Here is a 27586-nt window from a genome sequence, read left to right as displayed (position 1 = left end):
AGAGAGTACAAAGGCTCCTCCGGGTAGCCTGTTTGCCGGGCAGACGCCGATGCCACGGGGAGAGGGCTTAGAAGGAGTGCAGGAAAGTCCCAGGTAAGAACCACGTAAGGCCCAGCTGGGGCCCAGGTAAGGGCAGGATTCTTGGCCGACCGGGGGCCATGGAAAGGACAGTGGGAAGGACAGTGGGAAGGCCGGGGTTCAGGTCTTGGCCCTGCGCCCCCTCGGAGCCCAGCTGGGAGACTTGCACCAGCCTCAGGCCCCCTGGCATCAGTTTTCTTATCTGTGAAATGGGCACGTTAATGTCAAAGGTGTTAAGACAGGAGCTATTAGGTAGGCACCCAGGGACTGGATGAATCTGTAGGAGTCTAGCCACCCTTCCTGCCTTCATCTGGGGTCAGCAGGGAGGGGGCCCTGCCCTGGGCAGTGTCCCTGCCCCTCCATTCCCAACAGTAGATCCTGCAGCCAGCCCGTTTTGGTTTTTGTGTTTGTTTTTTGAGGCTGTCTTGCTCTGCCCCCCAGGCTAAAGTGCAGTGGCACGATCTCGGCTCACCGCAAACTCCAGCTCCCTGGATCAAGCCATTCTCGGGAGGCCTCAGCCTCCCAAGAAGCTGGGATTATAGGCGCAAACCACCACACCCAGCTAATTTTTTTATTTTTAGTAGAGACAGTGTTTCACTGTGTTGGCCAGGATGGTCTCCATCTCCTGACCTCGTGATCCACCCGATTCGGCCTCCCAAAGTGCTGGGATTAAAGGTGTGAGCCACCGAATCCCGCCTCAACCAGCCCTTTTGACAGAATTCTTTCAACAACACTAACGGGTCCCCCTCAGTACCCAGCCCTGTCGCAAGGCCCAGAAAGCAGCTGTTTCAAGCCTTCTGCACTGGGTTGGGCAGCTACCTTCACCTCTGTGGGCCTCATTCCCTTGAGCCTCCCACAGAGGTCACAGGAAGGATTCCATGAGAGGATGTGTGCTCAGAGTTACTCCTACCATACAGCAGTCAGGGAAGGCTTCCTGGAGGAGGCAACACTAGCCCTTACACCTTACAGATGCGTGGGCATGAGTGGGTATGGCTGGTGCTTCCAGGGAGGGGCTGCGTAGGGAGGCACCTCATGGGCCTGTGCAGGGTCTGGGGTGCACAGCCGCATGGAGGGGTTTGGAGGTGGCTGGAAGGGGGATTCCAGGCAGATCCTGGGTCCCTTGGGTCTCCCTTCTCCACAACCTCGTTCACAGCAGCCCAGCCAGTAATGAAGTGCTCCTTGCAGCTGACAGCTCCTGGAGCTGGGCCAGGCAGCTCCTCTTGTCCTGGGCCTGCCTCCAGCTGCTGCCTGCAGCCCAATGAAGGTTTTACCACACCTGTCCGACCTGGGGCATCCTGGGGGATGGAGCTCCTGGGGGATTGAGCTCCAGGAGGCCGCCTGTGGCTTGGGGACCCAGTCCCAGAAGCCTGGCCCTGGGGGACGCTATCTGGTCTTCAGGATGGGGCGTCTGGAATGAGAGCGGGGGCATCTAGTGGGGCAGCTTAACTGGGCAGGGCCAACGGGACCCAGCCTGGAGAGGAGTCAGGATCTGCCTGGCCATGCTGTGTGACTTTGGTGAGCTCCTCTACCGCTCTGAGCCTGGGCTTCCAATCTGTCTGTGATGTCGGCCCTCCCGCAGTCACTGTGAGGTTCTGAGCAGAGGACGCTCTTGGCTCACAGCCTGGCGCGTAGCTGGTGTGGTGAGCACCAACCCCTCCCTGTCCTGCAGAGCCCACGGTTCATCACACACAGGCCGCCTCGCCCTCTCCAGAGAGGATCCTGGGGCTTCATTTGTTGATTGAATTTGCTTGTTTGGCCCAGATTGGGTCTCATTTTCTCTTTTTCGTTTTTCTGGAGACAGTTTTGCTCTGTTGCCAGGCTGAAGTGCAGTGGTGCGATCTCGGCTCCCTGCAACGTCCACCGCCTGTGTTCAAGCGATTCTCCTACCTCAGCCTCTGAGTAGCTGGGATTATAGGCCTGCACCACCACACAGGCTAATTTCTGTATTTTTAGTAGAGACAGGGTTTTGCCATGTTGGCCAGGCTGATCTCGAACTCCTGACCTCAGGTGATCCGCCCACCTCAGCCTCCCAAAGTGTTGTGATTACAGGCATGAGCCGCCGCTCCTGGCCATGGTTCTCATTTTCTCTTGTGAGTTTGACTCCATCGTGCCTGAATGCAGGGGAAGCAGGCAATGTCCTGTCCTGGCCAAGGCAGAAGTGGGGCTGACGCTGAACGGCCTGGTGACCCTGGTCCTGGGGCTCAGGGAGTTTCTGTCCACGGTCAGGCTTGCAAGCCTTGGTCTCTCGGCCCACCCTAAGGTGGCCCAGTCCTACCCTGTCTTGCAGTTGCTGTGAGCAGAAATGAAGTAATGTGTCACCACAACGATGACTAGTGGCATGCTATCAGCCCCACGGTTCCCTAGGGAGACCCCTGCCTCACCACCCACCAGCTGGCTCCCTGGTCTGCAAAATGGGGTGCACTGGATACCCGGGTCCCTGGGCAAATAAGAGGAGCTTACTTCCATGAAAGCTACTCCCTGCATCCATGGAGACCGAGGAGGTGGGAGGCCCTTGTTCCCCGAAAACCCAGCCAGCCAGCCCCCCTCTCCCTCTGGGGAACCGTGTCCTGAGCAAGGCCCCTCACCCCATCTCTGTCTGATCTCCACTGGGTGTATGGATTGACGGGAAAGATTCTAATGGGCTTTAAGTTAATAAGCTGGGAACAAATTAGGTTTGATCTCTGCCAGAAGCAGATGGCACAGCTGTCACAGTCTGGAACAGCCTGGCTGGAGCAGTGGCAGGCGGCAGGGGCTGGGTGGGGGTACACACCACTGGTCTCTCTTTATTTATTTTTGAAATGGAGTCTTGCTCCGTCACCCAGGCTGGAATGAAGAGGTGTGATCTCAGCTCACTGCAACCCCTGCCTCCTGGGTCCGAGTGATTCTCCTGCCTCGGCCTCTTGAGTAGCTGGGATTACAGGTGCACGCCACCACACTCAGCTAATTTTTATATTTTTAGTAGATACAGGGTTTCGCCATGTTGGTCAGGCTGGTCTCGAACTCCTGACCTCTAGTGATCTGCCTGCCTCAGCCTCCCAAAGTGCTGGGATTACAGACCTGAGCCACCGTGTCCAGCCTTTTTTTTTTTTTGAGATGGAGTCTCCCTCTGTCACTGAGGCTGGAGTGCAGTGGCTCATTCTCAGCTCACTGCAACCTCTGCCTTCTGGGTTCAAGCGATTCTCCTGCCTCAGCCTTCCGAGTAGCTGGGCCTGCAGGTGCCTGCCACCACGCCCAGCTAATTTTTGTATTTTTAGTAGAGATAGGGTTTTGCCATGTTGCCCGGCTGGTCTTAAACTCCTGAGCTGAAAGTGACCAGCCCACCTCGCCCTCCCAAAGTGCTGGGATGACAGGCCTGAGCCACTGCGCCCACCAGGGAAGTGGAGACTCTTTAATGAATTTTTCCACGTCCTCTCCAGTCACCGTTCTATTTAGATTTCTTTCAATTCTGATAACAGCTTTTCTGCTTATTTATAGTTTCCCAGAAAATCATTTTACCCAGTTTTCCTTTTTTTTTTTTTTTGCTTACAGTGGAAAGCATCCTTGTATTCCCCTTTGCCATTTCCGCACCCTAAACACTGTCACGCTGCCAGCTTTCCATATTATTCTAAATCTTCCAACCGCATAGCCTGGCGGTGACTTCAGCTTTCTCTGCAGGGTTACACAGTATTTCACGGATTTCTTTGGGTTTTTCAAATATAACAATCATGTCATCTGTTCCCCACGGCGAGCAAAGTAAATCAGGGACTCATCTTGGCCAAGGGGACTCTTTGCAGTGTTTGGCTATCACGACAAACATCTTTGTATATAAAAACTTTCCTGTATTTAGAAACATTTCCTCTGGCCAGATTCTTCTGGAACAAAAGGTAAGAATGTCTTTTCAGCCAATTTACATCCAAAAGGGTTGCTCCCATTTTCACTCCCCCAGCCACTCAGCAACAGGGAAATATGGGGAAAAAAGAAAAAGAAAAAGCCTTGTGGCCGGGTGCCATGGCTCACGCCTGTGATCCTGGTACTTTGGGAGGCCAAGGCGGGTGGATCACCTGAGGTCAGGAGTTTGAGACCAGCCTGGCCAAGGTGGTGAAACCCCGTCTCTACTAAAAATACTAAAATTATCAGGGCATGGTGGTAGGTGCCTGTAATCCCATCTACTCGGGAGGCTGAGGCAGGAGAATCGCTTGAACTGGGGAGGCAGACGTTGCTGTGAGCCTGTGAGCCAAGATGGGGCCAGTGCATTCTAGCCTGAGTGACAGAGTGAGACTCTGTCTCAAACAAAAAAACAAGCCACACAAAAAATAGTCATTGCTCCAGGGATTCCAACTCCTCCCCATGGCCAAGAAGATCCCCCTTGGGTGTTTGCCTTCTCCAGCCTCACCTCCCGTCACCCCACAGCCTCTATTCCCATAACAGTGGCCTTCCTTCTGTTCTTGAATTAAATGAGCTGTTTCCAGACTCAGAACTTTGCACTGGCTGTTCCCTGCGCCGGGAACACCCTTACCACGAACGTTTCCATCATTCAAAGCTCTCAATTCAGATATCGCCTCCTCAGACCACCTGGATGCCAATGCCCACCCCTGTCCCTCAGTCACATGCTGTTCTCTGCTCCATCCCCATCTAGTCTTCCAAGCATTGATTCCAAAAATTACTGTACTGGTTTATTGCCAGCATCCACCATTTAACAGAAACTCTGCGGGAGCAGGGACCCTGGATGCGTCCCCTGCATCTAGAAAATGTCTCACATGCATGTAACACTGTATTATTTATTTCCCTATTTGTTTTTAGAGGCAGGGCTTTGCTCTATGGTCCAGGCTGGGGTGTAATGGCATGATCAGAGCTCACTGTAGCCTCCACCTCCCAGGCTAACACAGTCCTCCCACCTCAACCTCCTGAGTAGCTGGGATTACAGGCATGCACCACCATGCCTGGCTTATGTTTTCATTTTTTTGTAGAGATGGAGTCGTGCTATGTTGCCCAGGCTGGTCTCAAACTTATGGGCTCAAGCCATCCTCTCGCCTTGGCCTCCCAAAGTGCTGGGATTATAGGCATGAGCCACGGCACCTGGCCCAGCAAATCATTCTTATCTGGAAACCTCCCCACATCTAGGACAACAAGGCAAGGTACCCCATTGAAAGTCTCAACTTACAGGAAGCACTGGAGCTCATGAGCTTTATTTTTATTTTATTTTACTTTGTTTTATTTTATTTTTTCAAGATGGGGTTTTGCTCTGTAACCCAGGTTGGAGTGCAGTGGTGTGATCTCAGCTCACTGCAACCTCCACCTCTCTGGTTCAAGTGATTCTCCTGCCTCAGCCTCCTGAGTAGCTGGGACTACAGGCATCTACCACCATGCCCAGCTAATTTTTGTATTTTTAGAAGAGACGGGGTTTCACCATGTTGGCCAGGATGGTCTTGAACTTCTGACCTCAGGTGATTCACCCACATTGCTCGTCTCATGTCACTTCACTCAACACTTCCTTATTCAGCTCCCAATGCAGTCCACCCTTCAAGCAATTATTTGGCTCCTGCTATATGCCAGCCTCTGTATGCCTCACTGAGCACTGAGGATTCAGAGGAAACGAAAGCAGGTCTCTACTCTCAGGGGACCCCTCACTCCCAGTCCTTTAGAAGGGATGGGCAAGGCCTGGAACAAAGCCACTGACCCTATTAGGGCAGAAGAAACCCTGGGGGCTTCCTGGAGGTGCTGATCGGGGAGAATGAGCTGAGGCTACAGGTGAGTAGATGGAAAATAGGGTGAGGTGATAATTCCATTCACCTGGGAGAAAACGGAGTCATGGGAAACAACCTAGTCAGTTTAAATCCCACGCTGGGAGGAGAAGGGGAGGGGATGGAGGTAGGGACCAAGTGAGGGCAGGGCATGACTAGGGTCTGCCGTGACCCCCACTCACTCGTGGCTGGATACGCTCTCAGCACCTTCTACCCATCATCCAAAACTTTCTATTTGGTCATCCAGTGGCCTCGTGACTGAACCTACCCACCCACCATCGTTGCTGGCCTCGCAGGTGATGGGACCTGGTTAGGAGAAGCAGCCTGGGCACCGAGGCTGAGGGGTGGGCAGCGGTGGGGGTGGGCTGGGTCAGCCAAAGGTCACCTGGGTCTCCTGGGGCTGCCATACCGCACCCTGGTGCATGGGGGATCCTGATTTCTGCCTCAGCTTGGGCCTGGCCCCAGCACAGACCAGCTGGATGGAAAGCAGAGTAGGGAGGGGAGGGGAGGAGAGAGGAAAGGGGGAAGGGAAAGGGAGAGAAAAAGGAAGAAAGGAGATGGGAGCAGAGGGGAGGAGGGGGAAAATGGAGGAGAGAAGAGGGGAGGAAAAAGGAGGACGAGGATGGAGGAGGGGAGGTGGAGTGGGGATGGCAGAGGGGAGGAGGGAGGAAGGTGGGAGGACTGGAGAGGAAGTAGGGAAGAGAAAAGGAGGATTGAGTAGGAGAATAAGGGAGGGGATGAGGGAGGAATGGGGAAGGAGGAGGAAGGAGAGGGAGGAGGGAAGAGAGGAAGGGAGGAGGAGGATGGAGAGAGGAGGGAAGGAGGAGGGTAATGGAGGACTTCTGAGGAGGGGAGGGGTGGGAGGAGGGAGAGAAGGAAGGGGAGGAAGGGAAGAGAAATGGAGAGGAGTGGGAGGGAGGAGGGGAGGAAGGAGGAGGGAGAGGGAAGCAGAAGAAAGCAGGAGGGGAGAGGGAGGAGGAGGAGTGGGGAAGACGGAGAGGAAGGTGAGAAGAGAGAAGGGGCTGAAGGAGGAGGGAGTGGAAGGGGAAGAGAGGAGGAATGGGGAGGAAGGAGTGAGGAGGGAGAAGGGGAGGAGGAGGAGTGGGGAGGAGCGGGAGGGAGCATGGAAGGGTGAGAGGGTGGAGAGTGGAGGAGGATGTAGGGAGGGGAGGAGGGGAAGGGAATAGGGAGGAGGGAGAAGTGGAGGGAGGAACGAGAGGGTGGAGACAGGAGGGCGGGGTGGGGGGGGCGGAGGCCGGGGCGGGAGCGGGAGGTGGGCAGAGGCGGGGCGTGGTGTCCGGGGCTGTGCTCGTTTCCGCGGCTGCGCCCCCCGCACGCGCTCGCTGACCGGGGCCGGGCGGACTCGGGGACCGGCGGAGGACGCCGGCCGCGCCCGGCCCTAGGCTGGGAGAGCGGGACGCGGGTGCGCACAGTCGGGCGCGCTGAGGACCCCAGGCCGGGCCGGGCCAGGCCAAGGTAAGCAGTGGCCGCGGGGCGGGGACGCGCGGGGCGCGGGGAGACGCCGGCGGGGACCTGTCGGAGCCTTTGTTTGCGGCGCGCGGCCCCCCAAACCCTCCCGTCCGCTCGGGCGCTGCTCCCCCCACCCCCACGCCCCTGTCCCAGGAACCGGAGGCGACCCCGGCCCTGTCCCGAGCGGCCCGAGCCCCTCCGCCCGGCGACCAGCGCGGACCTGGACTCCTGGGCCCGACCGTGCGGGGTCTCGGCGCCACCGTCTCCCCGGGCACCGCGCGGGGGCCTCCCTCCCGAAGTTCTTCCCCGGACCCCGCCGTCGCCCCCTCTGCCCGCGCCGGCCCCCTCCTAGTTCTCGGAAAAGCGGCTGGGGGAGGCGGAGCCTGGGCTCCGGGGTCACCTCGGGGCGGCCCCGGGGTTCTGTCCTTTGCCTGGGGGCTCAGGTCCGCGAGCCAACTTCGCGGCTGATGGGGCCGAGGAGGGGGCGCAGAAAGGCGTGGGCACCGGTCGGGGGAGGACGGTGGGCCGAGGGCCAGCCTGTGGCCCCTGCATGCCTTGGTGCCCTGGGGGCTGCAGGAAGCGGGTGGCCTGAGGGGCTTGGAATCCACCATGCTGCCGACAGGAGTTGGAGCAGCTTAGACCCACTAGGCTGCTGAAAGGGCAGCAGAGACGTCGTTAGCCCCGGTTAATCGGTTAACCCGGACCGGGGGTGTCCTAGGCATCAGCTAACCAGGGCTGGTGGCTGAGCCGGGAGTGCAAGCCCAGGCCGGCTTTCCAAGTGGAATTCGGTTCCCCTGGTCCTGCCTGGCTGGCCAGAGGAACGCGGCCCCAGAATGAGGCCAGCTTGGCTTTGGGGTCCAGAAGCCCAGCGCTTCGTGGTGCCCCCGGCCACGTTCAGAACCGGGGTGCACTTCAGGCCCCGCTGAAATGGGAGGAGCCGGAGGGGGCCACTGGACCAGACTCCAGTCTGAGCCTTATGACCGCGGCCCCCTCCCCCGTCTTGACCTCTCTGTGCCTCAGTCACCCTCCCTGCAAAATGGTGGCAGTCCTTGTCCAGACGCAGTGGCTCACTCTTGCAATCCCAGCTCTTTGGGAGGCTGGGGCTGAAAGATCATCTGAAGCCAGGAGTTCAAGACTAACTTGGGCAACACAGCAAGACCCCACATCTAAAAAAAAAAAGCGGGGGGGGAGGGGCGGGAGCCCTGCTTTGCCCACAGCAGGGTTTTTTTACGTGGCAGCTTGTGCAACTGTTGAATGCCTACTGTGTACAGCCGAGCCTACCCCACCAGCCACCCCCCCAGTCCCTGTGACATACTCTGACCCTCTTCTTCCTCTATTGAGTTGTGAAGTAGGGAAACAGACCTGAAGGGTGGCCTCAAGGCCAAAGAAATGACTTGTGTCTTCACAACGGCCCCCTGGGGTGGGCATTGAGGGGTCCTGGCAGCTCAGAGTGGAGGAGCAGGGCCAAGACCTGTACCTACTGGGGCTGTTAAGCAATGTGCATGTCGTTAAATTTAATTAAGGGGGGCAGGGCAGGAGGGGATGATCGGAGGCCCTGGGCTGCCTCCCAGAGCCAGGGGAAGCTAGGATGCTGGGGGTTGGGGAGGACAGAGATGGAAGCCTGTGGCCCAGGAGAGGTGGGGGTGAGCAGCTGCCGCAGGCTCCCCGCCCCCTCCACTATGGGGATAGTGGCTGGCCAAGTTGGGCAGTGTGGGTGGCAGCTGCCCACCTTGCCAAATGAGCCAGAGGGGACAGCAGCCGCCTCCTGGCCCCATGCTGAGTGTGTCCGCCTTCCCAGGTGGCGTGGCCTCCGGACAAGGCGGAAACCTGGGCTTTGGCCAGGAGCATTCAGGGCATGGCAGGCCCAGGGCAGTGTCTCGGGGGCCCTTGCTGAACACAGACCAGGCCTTTCTGGGTTCAGACGTCCTCCTGGGCTGAGCTGGCATCCTGAGCAGGTGGCAGGAGGAGCATTTGATTGTTGTAGACTGTCACCCTGACACCATCCCCTTCCCTGGCCCTACAGGCTGAAGAGGGGCCCTGGGGTCTCTCAGCCTTCGCTGACTCTCTGGTGCCTCCCAGCGACTCTTGAGATCAGGCTCATGTGTCCACTTTATAGGCGAGGACAGGTATGTGGGAGCCAGTCCAGCCCAGCCCAGCCCTGCTCTAAGCCCTGCTCTAAGCCCTGCTCGACCCACCCCCGCGCTTCCGCAGCTCCAGATGTGGCAGAAGGGGTCAGGGCTGGCGAAGGACACTCAGGGGAGCCTCGAGCCTAGAAGCAGAGGTACGCTGGGCTTCCCAGACCCCAGAAGTCCAGGACTGCCTCTCCCCTGGTAGTGGGTACCAATCACCTGGGATGGCCCCCAGCTGTCAGGTGCTGAATCTCCCCAGCCCCCCACGACCTGGAAATGGGAAGGCTCTGGCTTCAAAGCCCCAGTGAGGCCCCAGGCCCCCTTTCAGGCCCCAGTTAAAACTCTGTAGTGAGCTGGAAGAGGGGGACATGGGGTTACAGGGAGGTGCTTGGTAACTGATAATCAAAACCTGCCTGGAGGCTGGGAAGGGGGTAAACTGAGGCAGGCGAGCTGGAGGAAATGAGACCCAGGAGATGGGACAAGAGCAGGCAGAGGTGACAGGAGTCAGCCCCAGAGAAAATCAGGGTGGGCCAAGCACAGTGGCTCACGCGTGTAATCCCAGCACTTTGGGAGGCCGAGGTGGGAGCATCGCTTTAGCCCAGGAGTTCGAGACCAGCCTGGGTAACATAGTGAGACCTCATCTTTACAAAAAAGAAAAAAAATTAGCCAGGCCTGGTGGTACACACCTGTTTCAGCTACTTAAGACGCTGAGATGGGAGGATTGCTTGAGCCCAGAGGCAGAGGCTGCAGTGAGTTGTGATCATGTCACTGCACTCCAGCCTTGGCAACGAAGTGAGACTCTGTCTCCAAAAAAAAAAAAAAAAAAAAAAAAAAATCAAGGTGCCTCTGGGCCTGTGGGACCCCCTTAGGGTGGGCTTCTTCGAGCCCTTTACACGACTTTCCCACATACTGAGGAAACTGAGGCACTACATTCAGTGCCCAGTGCTGGGCTGTCCTCTCTCCCCGTTAGCCTCAAACTACCTACAGCAAGCGCAGATCCTTTCTGCATTCAGATAAATCAACACACAGTATTAGGAAAAGAAATTGTTGTTTTAGGGGGAAAGCTAGCCTGCCCCAGGCACATACAGGGCTGCCTACACAGTGCAAGCGTGTCCACCACAGATAGTTAGCTCCCTCCTGAAGGTAAGGGCTGGCAGATCCAAACTGAAGCCAGAAACACTGAGGCAAGACCACAGGAAGAACTTCACGCCATGAAGGTGGTTGGTCCAGGACCAAGGGCCATCATGGCTCAGAGCGCCACACAGATCAGGGTTGGAGTCTGGGTTCCCCCACTTTCTGCCTGTGAGACCAAGGGGACTCTGGCTTTCCTTGGCTGAAAAATGAGTGATAAAGGCACCTTCCTCCCAGAGGACACTTGGCAGCCCAGTGCAGGCACGCATGAGGCTCACTCACATTGTCTGTTATTTCTGACTGCTGCCCAAGTCCTGGTATCACACCTCCAAAGTATTCCTCCATTTCCGTCTTATTTCTCACCATGGCTGCTGCCACCATGCAGGCCACCTTGGTTGCTTGCTGGGGCAGCTCTAAGCCATTCTCCTCCCCTCCGACACCTTCTCCCTAGATAGCAGTGAGGATTAGCATTTTTAGGCACACCAGGTGAGGGCAGGGTGAGGTGGCTCACGCCTGGAACCCCAGCACTTTGGGAGGCTGAGGGAGGAGTTGGAAACCAGCCTGGGCAGTGTAGTGAGATGCCGTCTCTACAAAAAAAAAAAAATAATAATTTTTTTTTTTTTTTGAGACGGAGTCTTGCTCTGTTGCCCAGGCTAGAGTGCAATCACACAATCTCACCTCACCGTGACCTCCGTCTCCCAGGTTCAAGCGATTCTCCCAACTCAGCCTCCTGAGCAGCTGGGATTACAGGCACGTACCACCACGCTCAGCTGACTTTTGTGTTTCACCATATTGGTCAGGCTAGAATCGATCTCCTGACCTCGTGATCAGCCCAACTCAGCCTCCCAAAGTACTGGGATTACAGACATGAGTCACCGCACCTGGCCTGAAATTTTTAATTAGCCAGGCATAGTGGTTTACACCTGTTGTCCCAGCTACTTGGGGGGCTGAATCAGGAGGATCACTTGAGCCCAGGAGGTCGAGGCTGAAATGAGTGATGGTTGTGCTACCACACTCCAACCTGGGTGACAGAGTGAGACTCTGTCTCAAAAAAAAAGACACATCAGGTGACATTGCTTATCTGCTTAAATTAATGTCCTCTGGAATGGACAGAAAGGCTGGTCCCCCTCCCACGGGATATGGTCCAGGCCACATGGCATTGGGGCTGGGTTATCTTCTCACTCTTCTTCCCTCACCTGCTCTCTCTGCTTTCTCCAAAGCACAGGCTGCCATGGGCTCTGTCGGGAGCCAGCGCCTTGAGGAGCCCAGCGTGGCGGGCACACCAGACCGGGGCGTAGCAATGAGCTTCAGCTTCAACAGTTACCAGCTGGAGGAGGCAGCGGAGGCAGCTCAGGGCCAGGGCCTTAGGGCCAGGGGCGTCCCGGCTTTCATGGATTCCGGTGAGTAGGGGTGTGGGCAAGGTGTGTATCTCCCACAAAGCAGGGTGGGCTATGTGACCCCCCAGTAAAGCCTTGGGGCAGCAGGGAACCATGGGTGGTCATAGAGCACTGGAGGTAGTGCCTGTCAGTGCGGATTAGATCTGCTGCGTAACAAACATGCCCACAGTCTCAGTGCCTCCGCCCTGATGCTGTGTGTCCCATGCAGGTCACTAGGAGCCCTGCCAACAGCCCCAGGCAGAGGAGGCTGTCTTAATATGGGCTTTTCTCCTCACTGGGTGGATGAAGGGACCTATGGCTCTTGCACTGACCCATAGAGCTTCTATCTGGAGTGACAAATGTCACTTTGGTCACATTTATTGGCCAAAGCAAGTCGTGCCTCACTGCAAAGAAGGTAGGAAAGTGCCTGAATGGGACTGGATGTGAGGTTCAAATACCTGGTTTTCAGCGCAGCTGTGTGACCTTAGGCAAGGGCCTAAACCTCTCTGAGCCTCAGTTTCACTACATGGAGGAATTGGGACAACTGAGTTTGAGATCACACTTGCAGAATGGACAGCCCACAGGCTTGGAGTCTAACAGGCTCGGGTTCCAGGCCGCCTCCCCTCCTTTACCCACCAGGAGCCCCTGGTCAAGTCACTGTTCTTCTCTGGCCCTCGGTCTCTTCCTCTGGAAAAGGGGGATGATGCTGTGTTAATGTAATTCCGCCACAATCCACAGAATCTTGCTTGGGCCTGTCCTGAGCACTTGGGAGGTACCCTGTTAGCTATAGCTCTGTTTGGGGGAGCTGTTGTTTATGCTAATAGTTTAGGCTCAGAAACCTGAGTTAAGGTTGGGTGCTGTGGCTCACATCTATAATCCAGCACTTTGGGAGGCTGAGGTAGGAGGATTGCTTGAGCCCAGGAGTTTGAGACCAGCCTGAGTAACCTGGCAAAACCTCATCTCTACAAAAAAATACAAAAATTAGCCAGGCGTGGTAGCACATACCTGTAATCCCTGCTACTTCGGAGGCTGAGGCAGGAGAATCACTTGAGCCCGGGAGGCAGAGGTTGCAGTGAGCCAAGACCATGCCACTGCACTCCAGCCTGGGCGACATATTGAGACTCTGGGAAAAAAAAAAAAAAGGAAAGAAAGAGATTGGCTTACTAAAGTGGGACCTGGTGGCCAGGCAGTGGCTCAGGCCTGTAATCCCAGCACTTTGGGAGGCCGAGACAGGCAGATCACCTGAGGTCAGGAGTTCTAGACCAGCCTGGCCAACATGGTGAAACCTCGTCTCTACTAAAAATACAAATAGTCAGGCATGGTAGTTCACACCTATAGTCCCAGCTACTCGGGAGGCTGAGGCTGGAGAATCACTGGTAGGTGGAGGTTGCAGTGAGCCGAGATCACGCCACTGCACTCCAGCCTGGGTGACAGAGCAAGACTCCATCTCAGAAAAAAATAAATAAAGCAGGAGCTGGTTAAGCCAGGCAGGCAGTCAGGAAGGTCATGGACAGTCTGGAACCCATGGGCAGGAGCTTCTTGGTGTCTCAGCTCCAGGAGGGTCTCAAGGTTTCACCTGACTGGGTTAGACCCACTCAGGGTCATTTCCCTTTTGATGAGCTTAAAGTTAACAGAGAGGGGTTATTTTTTTATTTTTTGCCAATCAATGTGAGCTTGTAAGGTTGCTCAGGTTAGCCTTGAACTCATGACCTCGCCTTCGCAAGCGCCACGACATCTGGCCGGAGCCACTTTGGACCCCGAGAGGGGACTTTAATTGCAAAATGGCTTCACAGCAGCACCAGGGTTAGTGTTTGAATTGGGGATGGTGCTGCCGCCTGCCACGGTCAACATAAAACAGACCATCACAGTCCCCCTCTTGCCAGTGTGACTCCCACACACATCTTCCTAAACAATGCTTCCTCTCCAGACGAAGGCAGAGGCAAGGTCATGCTGCCACCCAGAGCATGCTACGTGAGCCCTGTACTACCCCAGACACGCACCTGCTTCCCCAGAAGGACAGGCAGAGGCTGTTCACTCTCCTCCTTCCGTATCTTTTTTTTTTGGAAGCAGTCTCATACTGTTGCCCAGGCTGGAGTGCAGTGGCGCAACCTCAGCTCACTGCTGCAACCTCCACCTCCTGGGTTCAAGCTATTCCGCCTCAGCCTTCCAAGTAGCTGGGACTATAGGTCTACAGGCATGCACCACTGTGCCCAGCTACTTTTTTGTATCTTGGTAGAAACAGGGTTTCACCATGTTGGCCAGGCTGGTCTCAAACTCCTGACCTCATGATCTGCCCACCTCAGTCTCCCAAAGTGCTGGGATTAGACACATGAGCCAGTTTCCTGTCCATCAAGTGGCAGCTTCAGTGGCTGTGATGGCATGGGTGTGGTGGCCATAGCCACAGTGTTTGGTGGCTTTTGATAATGTCCACGATGACAGAGGTATGGGGAGCAGAGGTCACAGCGATGGACCGTAGCCATGGTGATGGTGGCTGGGGTGGTGGACATCGCCCTGGGCAGTGGCCGTGGCCATGTGTGGAGCCCGCCCCCATCTCACCTGGAGTCTTCGGCTTTAGCGTTGGAGGAGCCGGTGCCTGACGACCGCTACCACGCCATCTACTTTGCGATGCTGCTGGCTGGCGTGGGTTTCCTGCTCCCATACAACAGCTTCATCACGGACGTGGACTATCTGCATCACAAGTACCCAGGTGGGTCTCTCCACGGCTGTGCCCAGACACTCAGGGCGCTCCATCATGGCCTGGGGCCTCCAGAGACCCCCAGCAGGGAGGGTCCTACCAGGGACCCGTTTTATTCAGCTCTCGGCTCCGCTGTTAGCTGCTGCGTGGCCTCAGGGCAGCCACTCACTCTCTCTGGGCAGCAAGCCCCTCCTGGGAGGCTGCACCCGGCAGGGGTCAGTGCAGAGGGTGGGACCTCCCCGAGCGCCTGCTGCCTCTGGCCTCCGCAGGGACCTCCATCGTGTTTGACATGAGCCTCACCTACATCTTGGTGGCGCTGGCAGCTGTGCTCCTGAACAACGTCCTGGTGGAGAGACTGACCCTGCACACCAGGATCACCGTAGGTGCGCTGGACCCTGCCACGTGACACCTGGCCAGTCACCCACTTGCCCAGTTTCCCTGAGCCTCACTCCTCTTGTCTGTAAAATGGGCATGCTTAAAATGGGCATGCTTCCTAGGGATGCCCTGGGGTCTGGTGTAAGATAAGGTCTGGCTGTAGTGGGGCCTCTGCACCCCACCTCACATCCCTGGGCCCTGCCCAAGCTCTTCCCCACACTCAGTGTGTTCTGCCTTTCCCATTCCTCCACACGGTGACATCCAGCTTCAAAGCCTGGCTCAAATGGCACCTCCTCCAGGAAGCCCTCTGGATGCCCCTGTTAGACTTACAAAGCATCCCTGGGCCCTCCTTGAGGGGGAAGGGCAGAGAAAGCCTCAGACTCTGTAGGACGGGTGGGGAGGAGGGGGACCCCCACCCAGTTGGCTCCAGCACTCCCCTCACTGGACTCTTCCCCCAACAGGCTACCTCTTAGCCTTGGGCCCTCTCCTTTTTATCAGCATCTGTGATGTGTGGCTGCAGCTCTTCTCTCGGAACCAGGCCTATGCCATCAACCTGGCCGCTGTGGGCACTGTGGCCTTCGGCTGCACAGGTAGGAACTGGGGACCGGGGGTGAGGCCCTGAGTGCCCACTTCCAGCTCTGTCCCCCCCAGCCCCGGTCTCCTGCTGGTGGCATGTGGTGTGACGGGAGGCAGGCTGGCTGGGTGCCATGTGTGCATCCACCTGCGTGCCAGCATGCACCTATGCACAGTGTGTAGCCACAGAGACCCTGAGGCGGCCCCTCGTTTCCCTGGTATAAACCGGGCTTCAAGGACTGTTCCGCTTTGTCACCGTATCACTGTTTCTCTTGAGCAGTGGCTTTCAGCAGGGTCTGACTCTGTCACCCAGGCTGGAGTGCAGTGGCATGGTGGTAGCTCATGGCAGCCTCAACCTCCTGGACTCAAGCCATCCTCCCACCTCAGCCTCCTGAGTAGTTAGGACCACAAGTACATGCCACAAAACCTGGATAATTTTTTTTTTTTTTTTGGAGACAGAGTCTTGCCCTTTTCCCCAGGCTGGAGTGCAATGGCGTGATCTCAGCTCACTGCAACCTCTGCCTCCTGGGTTCTAGCAATTCTCCTGCCTCAGCCTCCTGAGTAGCTGAGATTATAGTCACCTGCCACCACATCTAACTAATTTATGTGTTTTCAGTGGAGACAGGGTTTCACCATGTGGGTCAGGCCGGTCTTGAACTTCTGACCTCAGGTGATCCACCCGCCTTGGTCTCCCAAAATGCTGGGATTACAGGCGTGAGCCACTGCACCCAGCAAGCCTGGCTACTTTTTAAAAATTGTTTGTAGAGATGGGGTCTCTCTATATTGCCCAGACTAGTCTTGAACTTTTTTTTTTTTTTTTTGAAACAGAGTCTTGTACTGTTTGTTGCCCAGGCTGGAGCGCAGTGACGCGATCTTGGCTCACTGCAACCTCTGCCTCTTGGGTTCAAGCGATTCTCCTGCCTCAGCCTCCTGAGTAGCTGGGATTACAGGTGCCTGCCACCATGCCTGGCTAATTTTTTTATTTTTAGTAGAGACGGGGTTTCACTCTGTTGGCCAGGCTGGTCTTGAAATCCTGACCTCGTGATCCACCTGCCTTAGCCTGCCGAAGTACTGGGATTGCAAGCGTGAGCCACTGCACCTGGCCTAGTCTTAAACTCTTAGCCCCAAGTAATCCTCCCACCTTGGTCTTCCAAAGTGCTGGGATCACAGGCATGAGCCATTGTGCCTGGCCTTTCAAACTTTTTTTGAAAACTACTTTTTATTTTGCAAACATTTCAAACCTACAGAAAGCTTGCAAGAATAATACAGTGAAATCCCATATGAGCACTCCCCCTCCCCCACCCCTCTCTCTCTACATAAATTTCTAAGTATATATAAATTTAAGATAATACCTATTTTCCCTTATACCATTTGAGAGTTGTAGATGTCATCACCTTTCTTGCCTAATTACTAATACTTTAGAGTATGTTTTCTTTTCTTTTCTTTTTTTTAAAAGCGAGGTTTCACCATATCGGTCAGGCTGGAGTGCAGTGGCTCATTCTTGGCTCACTGCAACCTCCGTCTCCCTGGTTCAAGCGATTCTCCTGCCTCAGCCACCCGAGTAGTTGGGACTAGAGGTGCCTGCTTCCACACCAAGCTAATTTTTATATTTTTAGTAGTGACAGAGTTTCATCATATTAGCCAGGCTGGTCTCAAACTCCTGACCTTGTCCACCGGCCTCAGCGTCCCAAAGTTCGAGACTCTGTCTCAAAAAAAAAAGTTTGTAAAGACAAAAATCTCACTTTGTAGCCCAGGCCAGTCTTGAACTCCTGGACTCAAGCGATCCTCCCTTCTTAGCCTCCAAAAGCACTGGGATTACAGGTGTGATCTACCGTGCCCAGCCTTAACCAGAAGATTTTAGTTAGTCAAAGACTGCCCCCAAAGCTACTTCCAGGCATGGATTTGCTAGACCCCAAGGTATGGACCTGTGCACTTTTATTTCCCCTAGATCCTGATGGATTTCTGGCTGTATTAGGATGAGAGAGGGTATTGCTGTATAACAAATCAGCCCAAAAATCTCAGTGGCTCCATAGAACAGGGCTGACTGCTCACTCTTGCTGCCTCTCCTGTCTGGAAGGTGAAGGATGTTCGGCTCCACCTCGTCTCTCAGGGCCTCAGGCAGACAGTCCTCTCCCTACTCCATAACACATGGCCTCTTCTATCCCTGCCCATGGGAAGAAGAAAGGTTGAAAGTCCATGTGGGCTTTTCTCTGCCTTGCCCAGAAGTGAGGTGTCATTTCTGCAGATGTTTCATCTGCCAGAGCTTGTCAGTGACCCTGGCTGACTGCAAGGGTACACTGGTTGTATGTTCCTACTGCTGTGTGTCAAATCTCTCTCCCATTAGTGGTGTTAACGGCTGTTTACGCACCCTTGTCCACCAACACAGTTCCCTCAAGCTAGTGAATTTCACCCAAGTTGACAGGTGATAATGGTGTCTCTCTCTGGGTTTTTTTCTCTCTCTTCTCTCTCTCTCTCTCTCTCTCTCTCTCTCTCTCTCTCTCTCTCTCTCTCTCTCTCTCTCAAGTGCAGCAATCCAGCTTCTACGGGTACACGGGGATGCTGCCCAAGCGGTACACACAGGGGGTGATGACCGGGGAGAGTGAGTATCTGCAGACCCCCCGGGGAGGGGGTGCTGGGCTGCCCTGCGCTTTGGAAGCTTCTTCCCAGGAACTCCCCATCATATGCCCAGTCTGGGAGGAGGGCTCACAATCCCTGGGCAGAGTGAACTAGGGACAGTGATCACCGTCTTTCCTGGCCTGGCTGGGGGAGAAAGGGAGTGGACTTCCCCATGGGAGGGACACGAGCATACGCATATGTGTGCTATGTTTCTGGGCTTGTGATCCTTGGTGTTAGGTGAAGCTGATGCCTCTCTCGGCATGTGGCTGGGTGTGCATTTTGTAAGTCTGCGTGTGCGTGTGTCATGGACATCACGCCATGCGTACAGCACCATGCTCTCCTTGCAGCCACGGACGCACCAGCCACCCCCTGCTTGGCACCCCGTGTGGGGTGTCTCACGGGCTTTTCATGTCTTCTCCACCCACCCTGCCACTTACACCCGCCCTTCTCAGCAAATGGCACCCCCTTGCTCATGCCTCAACCTTACATGACACCCGGCCCTCTACAAGTCCTAGGTCTGTGCCCTGGGCTCCAGCCCCTGCAGAGGGGCAGCACTGGCCCCTGGCACCAACACTGTGCGTTAAAGCCCCTTCCTCTAAGGGTTCCCAATCTTCCTTCTGCGCCTGGACCGGCGGGGGTCAGTGCTGTCCAGACAGGAAGCAGAAGCCCCAGGTCAAGACCCACGTGGGTCTGGCTTGTTTCTCGCCTTGAGGGGAGTTCTGCAACCCTCTGCCCGGTGCTGAAGTTGGCCAGATGCCCCAGAGCTCCCAGACTCCCATCTGTGAGGTCTTGGTTCCTGTCGCTGGCTGGTAGATTTGGTAGTGCGGCTGAGCCAGAATGGGTGCAGAATTGAGCCGGCACACTGGTGTCTGGTGATTTATGCAGCTGACGGCCCTGCAGAAAAGACTTGCTCAGAACCCTGCCCACCCTCCGGGGGTGGCCCACCATGGCCCTGATCCACCCTGCCTCACACTGGGCAGTGGCCTGTGGCCACACTAAGAGAAAAACCCACAACCTGCCCACCCCACGGTCCTCCCTTCCGACCTCGAGAGCCCAGTCACAGCTTCCAGAGCCTCAAACATGAGCACTGAGCTCACAGTCGCCTCCCACGAGGAACACCCTCCCCAGGCTGCACTCCCAGCCCTGTCCTTCTCAGCAAATGGCACCCTCTGCAGACCTTGGCGTCAAAGACCTGCCCACAACAGGACAGGAGTCCTCTAACTGCCCCCCCCACCTTTGCGTGCTCTCGGTTCCATTCCTTTCCACCCCATGCCCATGTGTCATCCTGGCCCCACTGGGTCCTCAGAGCAGGCACTGGATAAATGCCCCATGGTGGGGGTGTGTGATGGGGATGGACAGCTGTGAGGGGCAGCTCCTGTGGGCAGTTCCTCTTGTGGCTGGGGCGGAGCTGGGGGGACCTGTAGTTGGGGCCGCAGAGATAGGACTCAGGACTCAGGGAGTGACAGGAGGCAGGACTGGGAAGGGAGGTGGGGCAGGGAGCTGAGGGAGAGGGTGGTATGGAGCTTGGTGGAGGAACTGAGGGGGGGTGTGACAGCTGGGCAGGGCTGAGTTGGGGAGGAGCTCGGGGGTTTTGGATGGAGCTGGGCAGGGCTGGCGGGGGAACTGAGTGGGGGTGTGATGGAGCTGGGTGGGGTTGAGTCGGGGTGTAGCTGAATGGAGTGGCACGTAGCTGGGCGGGGCCTAGTGTGGGCAAGGCTGAGTTGGGATGCAGCTGGGCTGCACGTTGTAAGAATTGCTGGGAGGGGCTGGTGGAGCAGGTCTGGTTGGGCGGGCGGCGGTGGCGGTGGTGGTGGGTGGGGCCTTTGGGTGGTGGGTGGGGCAGGGTCTGCGGGTGGGCGGGCCGGTGCTAGTGGGAGGAGCCTCTGGATGGGGGTGGGGTCGTGTGTGGGCGGGGCCAGCAGTGCAGGAGCTGGGTAGATCAGGCCCAGGCCCTAGGTGCACGTCCCCCCAGGTACTGCAGGGGTGATGATCTCTCTGAGCCGCATCCTCACGAAGCTGCTGCTGCCCGACGAGCGCGCCAGCACGCTCATCTTCTTCCTGGTGTCGGTGGCGCTGGAGATGCTGTGCTTCCTGCTGCACCTCTTGGTGCGGCGTAGCCGCTTCGTGCTCTTCTACACCACGCGGCCCCGCGACAGCTGCCGGGGCAGGCCGGGCCTGGGCAGGGGCTCCGGCTACCGCGTGCACCACGACGTCGCCGCCGGGGATGTCCACTTCGTAAGTGCACGCAGCCCGCCTCGGTTCCCTCCTCTGTCGCCACCACGAGGTCGGGAAGTACTTGCCACCTGGGTCGGAGCGCCTCCCCTGCATCCCAGGCTGCGGCCTCCTGCTGTGGTGGAGGCCTCTTCCCGCCAGCCCCCTTTATTCTTTGGATTCAGGTGTGGGTTCTTAGTGGCTCCCCACGTCCTGTGGCCTGAGGCTCATCCCACCCACATCTGTGGTTGGGGCTCTGCCCAGCTGCCGTGTCCCTCGGCATGGGGCTGCATGGTCCCTGTCCGCAGTGACACTCCACATGATGTACACTAAAGTTTCCATCCCTGGGACAGCCCACATTTGTTCTGGGGATCTCGGCCCTCCTGGCTGTGCCACCCCGTGTTGTGGGTCCCTCCTGTGGGCTCAGCCTGGCAGCTAACTCTCTAGGAAGCTCATCCTTCCTCCCTAGAGACAGGACACCAGGAGGGAAATCAGGGCTCAGGGATAACCCTGGGTTCCCCGAGGGGGCATGGCATGGCCCCCCAGAATTTCCCATAGAAGACACCAGCCAGGAAAGGGAGTGGTCTCCCAGGTGGGAATAGACAGGCAGAGAGGGAGGGCCAGGAGCTTGGTTCTGTGGCCCCTGGGCTTTGCTGGGTTTCCTTGTCACAGCACAGAGGCACTGTCGCTGTGAGGTCCCCAGCACAGACAGCCCTGTCGGGGGGTGACCCTGTCCCACCATCTCTGGGCAAGCAGCTGTCCTGGGGGGCTGGGGTGCCCTCTGGTGGCAGCAGCACTATATAGCCACCCCCAGGCTCAGGGCCAGCAGCTGTGCAGCCTGGGGATACCTGCAGGGTGAGGTTAGGAGTGCCAGGCCATACAGAGTGGGGTTGGGGGAGCCACTGGTCCTTGTTCCTGAGGGTCCGAACCAGAATGGTCATGCAGGCCTTGATCCAGTGAGTCACCTGGGCCTTTGGCTGGGGACACTGAAGGGAGCCAGAAACACTGTCCCCAGGGGAGTCCCCAGACCCAGAGAGGGGCCCAGGATGAAAAGGGGACAAGCTGGGGCAGGGGCATGCCCCTCTTATAGTCAGCGAGGTTCCCCTGAGGAGGGGCTTTTGGGCAGAGACCTGACCTACAGGAGGGGTGTTTGGGCAGAGGGAAAAGCGTGTGCAGTGGCTCAGAGGCTGGGAGGACCTCTGTGTGTTTGGGGGAGGGGAGAAGCAAGGGGGTCGTGGGAGTCGTGGGACCCTCAAGGGGCCTCTGGGCAAGGTTGGGAACTAGATGGTCTGCTTGGTTTGGTCAGAAGCTTGTAGCGGGTTCTCAGGAGTGACGAGATGGAATTTGCTGCCTCGGAAGTGTGAGAGACAGCCAGGCACGGTGGCTCGCACCTGCAATCCCAGCTATACAGGAGGCCAAGATGGAAGGATCGCTTGAGCTCAAGAGTTTGAGATCAGCCTGGGCAATATAGCAAGACCCTGTCTCTACAAAAAAAGAAAACACAGCCAAAAAAAAAAAAAAAAAATTAGCTGGGGTGGTCCAGACGTGGTGCTGGGAGGCTTAGGCAGGTGGATCATGAGGTCAGGAGATCGAGACCATCCTGGCTAACACAGTGAAACCCCATCTCTACTAAAAAAACAAAAAAAAATTAGCCGGGCATGGCAGTGTGTGCTTGTAGTCCCAGCTGCTTGGGAGTCTGAGGCAGGAGAATTGCTTGAACCCAGGAGGAGGAGGCTGCAGTGAGCTGAGATTGTGCCACTGCACTCCAGCCTGGGTGACAGAGCGAGACTCCATTTCAAAAAAAAAAATTAGCTGGGGTGATGGCACAGGGCTGTGGTCCCTGCTATTGGGAGGCTGAGGTGGGAGGATCACTTGAGTCCAGGAGGTCAAGGCTGCAGTGAGCTGTAACTGTACTACTGCATTCCAGCCTGGGCAACAGAGCAAGACCTCTCTCTAAAACGAAAAAGAAATGCAAAGTGAGACACCTTGATAATAAAGTGAGATGGCGGGGGGAGGGGGGTCTGTACACAATAGGTGTCACCTGAAGGTGCCACCTGAATGTCAGCATCAGCCTCAGTGTGGCAGTTCTTCTGATTGGGCCCGGATCTCTGGCCTGTGTCTCCTGTCCTCCCCTCCACCCAAACCCAGCCCACTCCATCCTCCCTCCAGGAGCACCCAGCCCCAGCCCTGGCCCCCAGCGGGTCCCCAAAGGATAGCCCAGCCCACGAGGTGACCAGCAGCGGCGGTGCCTACATGCGCTTTGACGTGCCACAGCCGAGGGTCCAGCGCAGTTGGCCCACCTTCAGAGGTGAGTGCCAAGGGGTCCCTCTGCAGCCCTGGCGGTGGCACCCAGGTAGGGGGTGGGGGAGGAAGGCAGGGGTCCTTGTGGGCACTGCCTGTGACCCTCCCCCGCCCCGGCCCTAGCCCTGCTGCTTCACCGCTACGTGGTGGCGCGAGTGATCTGGGCTGACATGCTCTCCATTGCTGTGACCTACTTCATCACCCTATGCCTGTTTCCTGGCCTCGAGTCTGAGATCCGCCACTGCATCCTGGGCGAGTGGCTGCCCATCCTCATCATGGCTGTGTTCAACCTGTCAGACTTTGTGGGCAAGGTGAGCCAACCACCCTGCCTGGTATGGGGGGATGCCATGGGGTAGGGGTGACGGGGAGGCCCTGGCCCATTCGGGAGGGTTCTGAGTGAAGGATGCCTGGGGCTCCCGGGTAGAAAGGGTGAGAGCCACACATTGGCACCATCCCAGACAGTGTCCCATGGTGGGCGGTCCTGGCCTGATCCCACTGGGGTGCTCTGGAGTGTCAGCTGCATCTCAGAGGATGGGTGTGGTGCTCACCTTCTCCCCCGACAGTCACAGGTCCCCCAGGGATGAGCACAGGACGGTGGCCCAGAGGGGACCCAGAGAGGGCAGGGACACTCAGAAATGGCTCAAAGAAATGGCTGGATGCAGTGGCTCATACCTGTCATTTCAGCACTTTTGGGGGCTGAGATGGATAGATCACTTGAGGCCAGGAGTTTGAGACCACCCTGACCAACATGGTGAAACTCCGTGTTTACTGAAAATACAAAAATTAGCTGGGTGTGGTAGCGCATGCCTGTAATCCCAGCTACTCAGGAAGCTGAGGCAGGAGAATCACGTGAGCTGAGATCGTGCCACTGCAGTCCAGCCTGGGCAATAGCGTGAGACTGTCTCAAAAAGAGAAAAAAAAAAACTAGCCAGGTGTGATGGCATATGCCTGTATTCCTAGCTACGTGGGAGTCTGAGGTGGGAGGACTGCTTGAGTCCAGGAGTTTGAGGCTGTAGTGAGCCATGACCGTACCACTGCACTCCAGCTTGAGTGATAGAGCAATACCCTGACTTTAAGGAAAAAAAAGTAGAATTTGGGGGATTTTGTATTTATTTAGAGATGGAGTCTCACTCTGTAATTTGGGGGATTATTCATTTATTTTGAGACAGCGTTTCACTCTCTCGCCCAGGCTGGAGCAATTGTTTGATCTCAGCTTAATGTAACTTCCGCCTCCCAGGTTCAAGCAATTCTCCTGCCTCAGCCTCCTGAGTAGCTGGGATTACAGGCGTCCTCCACCATGCCCAGCTAATTTTTAGTATTTTTAGTAGAGATGGGGTTTCACCATGTTGGTCAGGCTGGTATTGAACTCCTGACCTCAGGTGATCCACCTGTCTTGGCCTCCCAAAGTGCTGGGATTACAGGTATGAGCCACGGCGTCTGGCCAATTTGGGGGATTTTAGAGGGCCAATCCGGAGAAGGGCTGGGATGCAGGCTGAGCTGGATGGGTCCAGGAGTGTTTGGGGCTGGGGGTGTGAGGGGAAGGGGGCCTGTGGCCAGGGCAGGGCACCCATGTGCCTGGCTCTCCACAGATCCTGGCAGCCCTGCCAGTGGACTGGCGGGGCACCCACCTGCTGGCCTGCTCCTGTCTGCGGGTGGTCTTCATCCCCCTCTTCATACTGTGCGTCTACCCCAGCGGCATGCCCGCCCTGCGGCACCCCGCCTGGCCCTGCATCTTCTCACTGCTCATGGGCATCAGCAACGGCTACTTCGGCAGCGTGCCCATGATCCTGGCAGCCGGCAAAGTGAGCCCCAAGCAGCGGGAGCTGGCAGGTGAGGCCCGCGGGGCGTTGGGGGGCTCCTCCCAGCAGCGTGACGCCCCCTTCTTGAGGAAACCTAGGCCAGACCACAAGAAGGTGCATTTGGGTTCCGGGGGTTCAAGTCAACGTCTGGGAGGCTGTAGGTGTGGGGACATTCTTCACTCACTCAATTCATTCACTCATTCGTTTGTCCTACAACTACTTGGTGAGCCCCTTCTGTGGACCAAATGCTTTTCAAGGCACTGGGGACGAAGTGGGGACAAAACGACCCTCCCTGTGTTGTGGAGCTGACTGTCCAGATGTGGACACAGGCCGGGCCGGGCACAGCAGCTCACACCTGCAATCCCAGCGCTTTGGAAGGCCAAGGCGGGTGGATCACTAGAGCCCAGGAGTTCAAGACCAGCCTGGGCAACAGAGTGAGACCCCTCCTCTATACAATTTTTTTTTTGAGATGGAGAGTCACTCTCTTGCCCAGGCTGGAGTGCAATGACATGATCTCAGCTCATTGCAACCTCAGCCTCTGGAGAAGCTGGGACTATACCACACCCAGCTAATTTTTGTATTTTTAGTAGAGATGGGGTTTTACCATGTTGGCCAGGCTAGTCTCGAACTCTTGATCTCGTGATCTGCCCGTCTTGGCCTCCCAAGGTGCTGCGATTACAGGTGTGAGCCACCTTGCCTAGCCGAGACTGGAGATTAAAATGGGGAGGGATGAGGCCTGTCACACTGGCTCAGGACTGTAATCTCAGCATTTTGAGAGGCCAAGGTAGAAGTATCACTTGAGCCCCAAAGCTTGAGACCAGCCGGGGCAATGTAAGTCTCTACAAACAATTTTTCAAAATTATCCAGGCATGGTGGTGTGTGCCTGTGGTCCCAGCTACTCAGGAGGCTGCAGTGGGAGCATCAGCCAAGCAGGTCAAGGCTGCAGGAAGCTATGACTGTGACACTGCACTCCAGTCTGGGAACCCAGAGAAGCAGGCGAGGCCTGGGGTGCAGAGTAGATGGCCTCAGGGAGAAGGAACGAGGAAGGACAGGATCTGGGGAGGGTGCTCCCAGGAGGAGCAAGAGGGCAGTGGTCCTGGAGGGGCAGCTCCAGTGGTTCGTGCGGTGTCACGGGCTCCCAGGAGCTGGCAGCTGTCATTACTCCTCACACCTGAGCAGCCATGGCCGCCCCTGCCCTCACCCCCCTCAGTCCAGTGTCATCCACAGGGAACACCATGACCGTGTCCTACATGTCGGGGCTGACGCTGGGCTCCGCCGTGGCCTACTGCACCTACAGCCTCACCCGCGATGCCCACGGCAGCTGTCTCCACGCCTCCACTGCCAACAGCTCCATCCTCACAGGCCTCTGAGCCAGCCCCGCCCACTGCCAAGGACACTGAGGGCCTGACCAGGGGCCCCAAGGCAAGAGGGCCCCTCCCCCATCCCCACCTCAGTGCCTGCGGGGGCCCCGAGCCTCCCCTGTGCCAGCAGCGCCACCCCCTCTGGGTCCAGCCATCCCCCACCCTGAAGTTCTGCAGCGTCCTTCGAGGACCAGAACGCGTTTCTGTGACCTGGGCTCTGCCCAGCACTGTGTTCTGTGTTTGGTCTCACACCTGCCTCTACCTTCCATCTGTGTCCAGCGGCCCCAGTGCCAACCCAGCCAGCGCTCTGTGGGGTCGCAGGCACCACTGTCCCCACCCAGGACAGAAGGCAGCTGCCCGTGCGCACACCCAGTGACCGCGATCAGAGCACCGCCTGGCCCAGCCTCCACCAGGGACCCTTCCTCATGAACCCTGGGGCCCTGAGAGGAGGGGGACAGCCCCCCACCTTGGCACCCTCAGGCTTCCTCCTTCCTTCCTCGCTCTTAGAGACAGCTTCTCTCAAACAAAACACGTTAGCCATGAAGAAGTCGGAGCTCCAAACAGACCTGCCTGCAGTCTGCATCAGCCTCTCGGGAACCACAGTGGTGCTGCCAGCTGAGCATGTGAGGACCTCCCCACACACCCACACGATGCAACAGGCCAGGGGGCTATGCCTGACTAGGGAACCCCCTATTGCCTCTCTGGCCTGTGATAAGAGGAGATAGCTAAGTTTGGGGTCTGCGAAGCCACACAAAGCTAAGTTTGGGGTCCCCACACCCTGGCTGGAGTCAGCTTGACCTGGTTATTGACCCTCATTTGGCAAGGGACCTGACAGACCCAAGGGTGCTTAGCAACTAGGGAGGGGCTGAGGGGAGGGTCACTCCAGCCTGGGTCCCCTGGAATACCAGGCCCTTGTTGGGGGATTCCAAGGGTGTCCTTTCAGAGACTGTTTCCAGGGGGAGGACGGCCCATGCTTCCAGACCCCTGGCTGTGACTGCTGTTTCACCCCCTGCTGAGTCCTGTCACCCGTCTGTTCACTAACTGTACCGCACTGGCCATTAAAAGATGAAGGCAGACTGCTGCACCAAAGCCTCGAAGCAGAGTTTGTGTATGGCTGGGGGCTGGGACGGCCACTGCAGGATCCCAGTGGGAATCAACCTGCCCTGCGTAAGCCGGGCCTCGGTCTTCCCATGGGTGAGGTGGGTCAGGGAGCAGGAGGGTGTCCCCACACTGGGTAGGCTTGGTTTCTGGGCAGCGCTGGGTGGTGGGGTGGGAGCTGGGAGCACTTGGGGTTTGTAGCCCACCTTGATGACCCCCCAGGCTTCGTGAGGATCAGGGAGGATGGCCACAAGCAGCCCATTTGAAGAGGGAAACAGCAAGTGAGGCTTGGCCCCAGCCTCTTGGGGACTGCACTGCGTCCTAGGAGTCAGAGGCTCCTGGCCTCGAGCCTCAGCCCTTTCGCTGACCTGTGCATTTTGGACAAATTCCCGTACTGTTCTATGCTTTTTTTTTTTGGATGGAGTTTCACTCTGTCATTTAGGCTGGAGTGCAGTGCTGTGATCTTGGCTCACTGCAACCTCCGCCTCCTGGATTCAAGTGATTCTCCTGCCTCAGTCTCCCAAGTAGCTGGAATTACAGGTACATGCCCCTATGCCTAATTTTTGCATTTTTAGTAGAGACAGGGTTTCAGCATTTGGCCAAGGCTGGTCTTGAATTCCTGACCTCAAGTGATCCAGCTGCCTTAGCCTCCC

At 56.9% G+C, this 27586-nt stretch overlaps 1 protein-coding gene across 29 annotated transcripts; it reads left to right on the top strand.

Moving 5' to 3' along the window:
- Positions 1-26924, top strand: SLC29A4 (solute carrier family 29 member 4). 29 transcript variants are annotated; one of them, XR_013530450.1, is made up of 13 exons: positions 7104-7274; positions 9385-9549; positions 11749-11928; positions 14480-14611; positions 14869-14982; positions 15473-15564; positions 18077-18146; positions 20136-20398; positions 22544-22682; positions 22799-22986; positions 24265-24505; positions 25702-25896; positions 26343-26924. XR_013530450.1 is itself a non-coding variant. In XM_078358156.1 (12 exons), exons 2-12 carry the CDS (start codon positions 9486-9488, stop codon positions 25842-25844), a joined length of 1626 nt encoding a protein of 541 aa, XP_078214282.1. In that variant the 5' UTR covers positions 7104-7274; positions 9385-9485; the 3' UTR covers positions 25845-26924. The 29 variants fall into 29 exon arrangements, 20 of the variants coding, with proteins under 20 accessions (XP_035147938.1, XP_054104880.1, XP_054104879.1 ...); XR_013530445.1 differs by having other exon boundaries at positions 15436-15564; positions 18072-18146; XR_013530440.1 differs by having other exon boundaries at positions 15436-15564; positions 18072-18146; positions 22523-22682.
- The last annotated feature ends 662 nt before the right edge of the window (positions 26925-27586 follow it).

Source organism: Callithrix jacchus, chromosome 2 (assembly GCF_049354715.1).
Source record: "Callithrix jacchus isolate 240 chromosome 2, calJac240_pri, whole genome shotgun sequence".
Classification (NCBI taxonomy): Eukaryota; Metazoa; Chordata; class Mammalia; order Primates; family Cebidae; genus Callithrix; species Callithrix jacchus.
This window is presented reverse-complemented; position numbering and strand designations above follow the sequence as displayed.

Excerpts from the sequence above, each read along its gene's own strand:
- SLC29A4 (XM_054248874.2), top strand. The coding sequence starts at position 9,486 with ATGTGGCAGAAGGGGTCAGGGCTGGCGAAGGACACTCAGGGGAGCCTC. Across the intron at positions 9,550-11,748 it reads CCTCGAGCCTAGAAGCAGAG|CACAGGCTGCCATGGGCTCT; the intron begins GTACGCTGGGCT and ends CTTTCTCCAAAG. Across the intron at positions 24,506-25,701 it reads CAAGCAGCGGGAGCTGGCAG|GGAACACCATGACCGTGTCC; the intron begins GTGAGGCCCGCG and ends TGTCATCCACAG.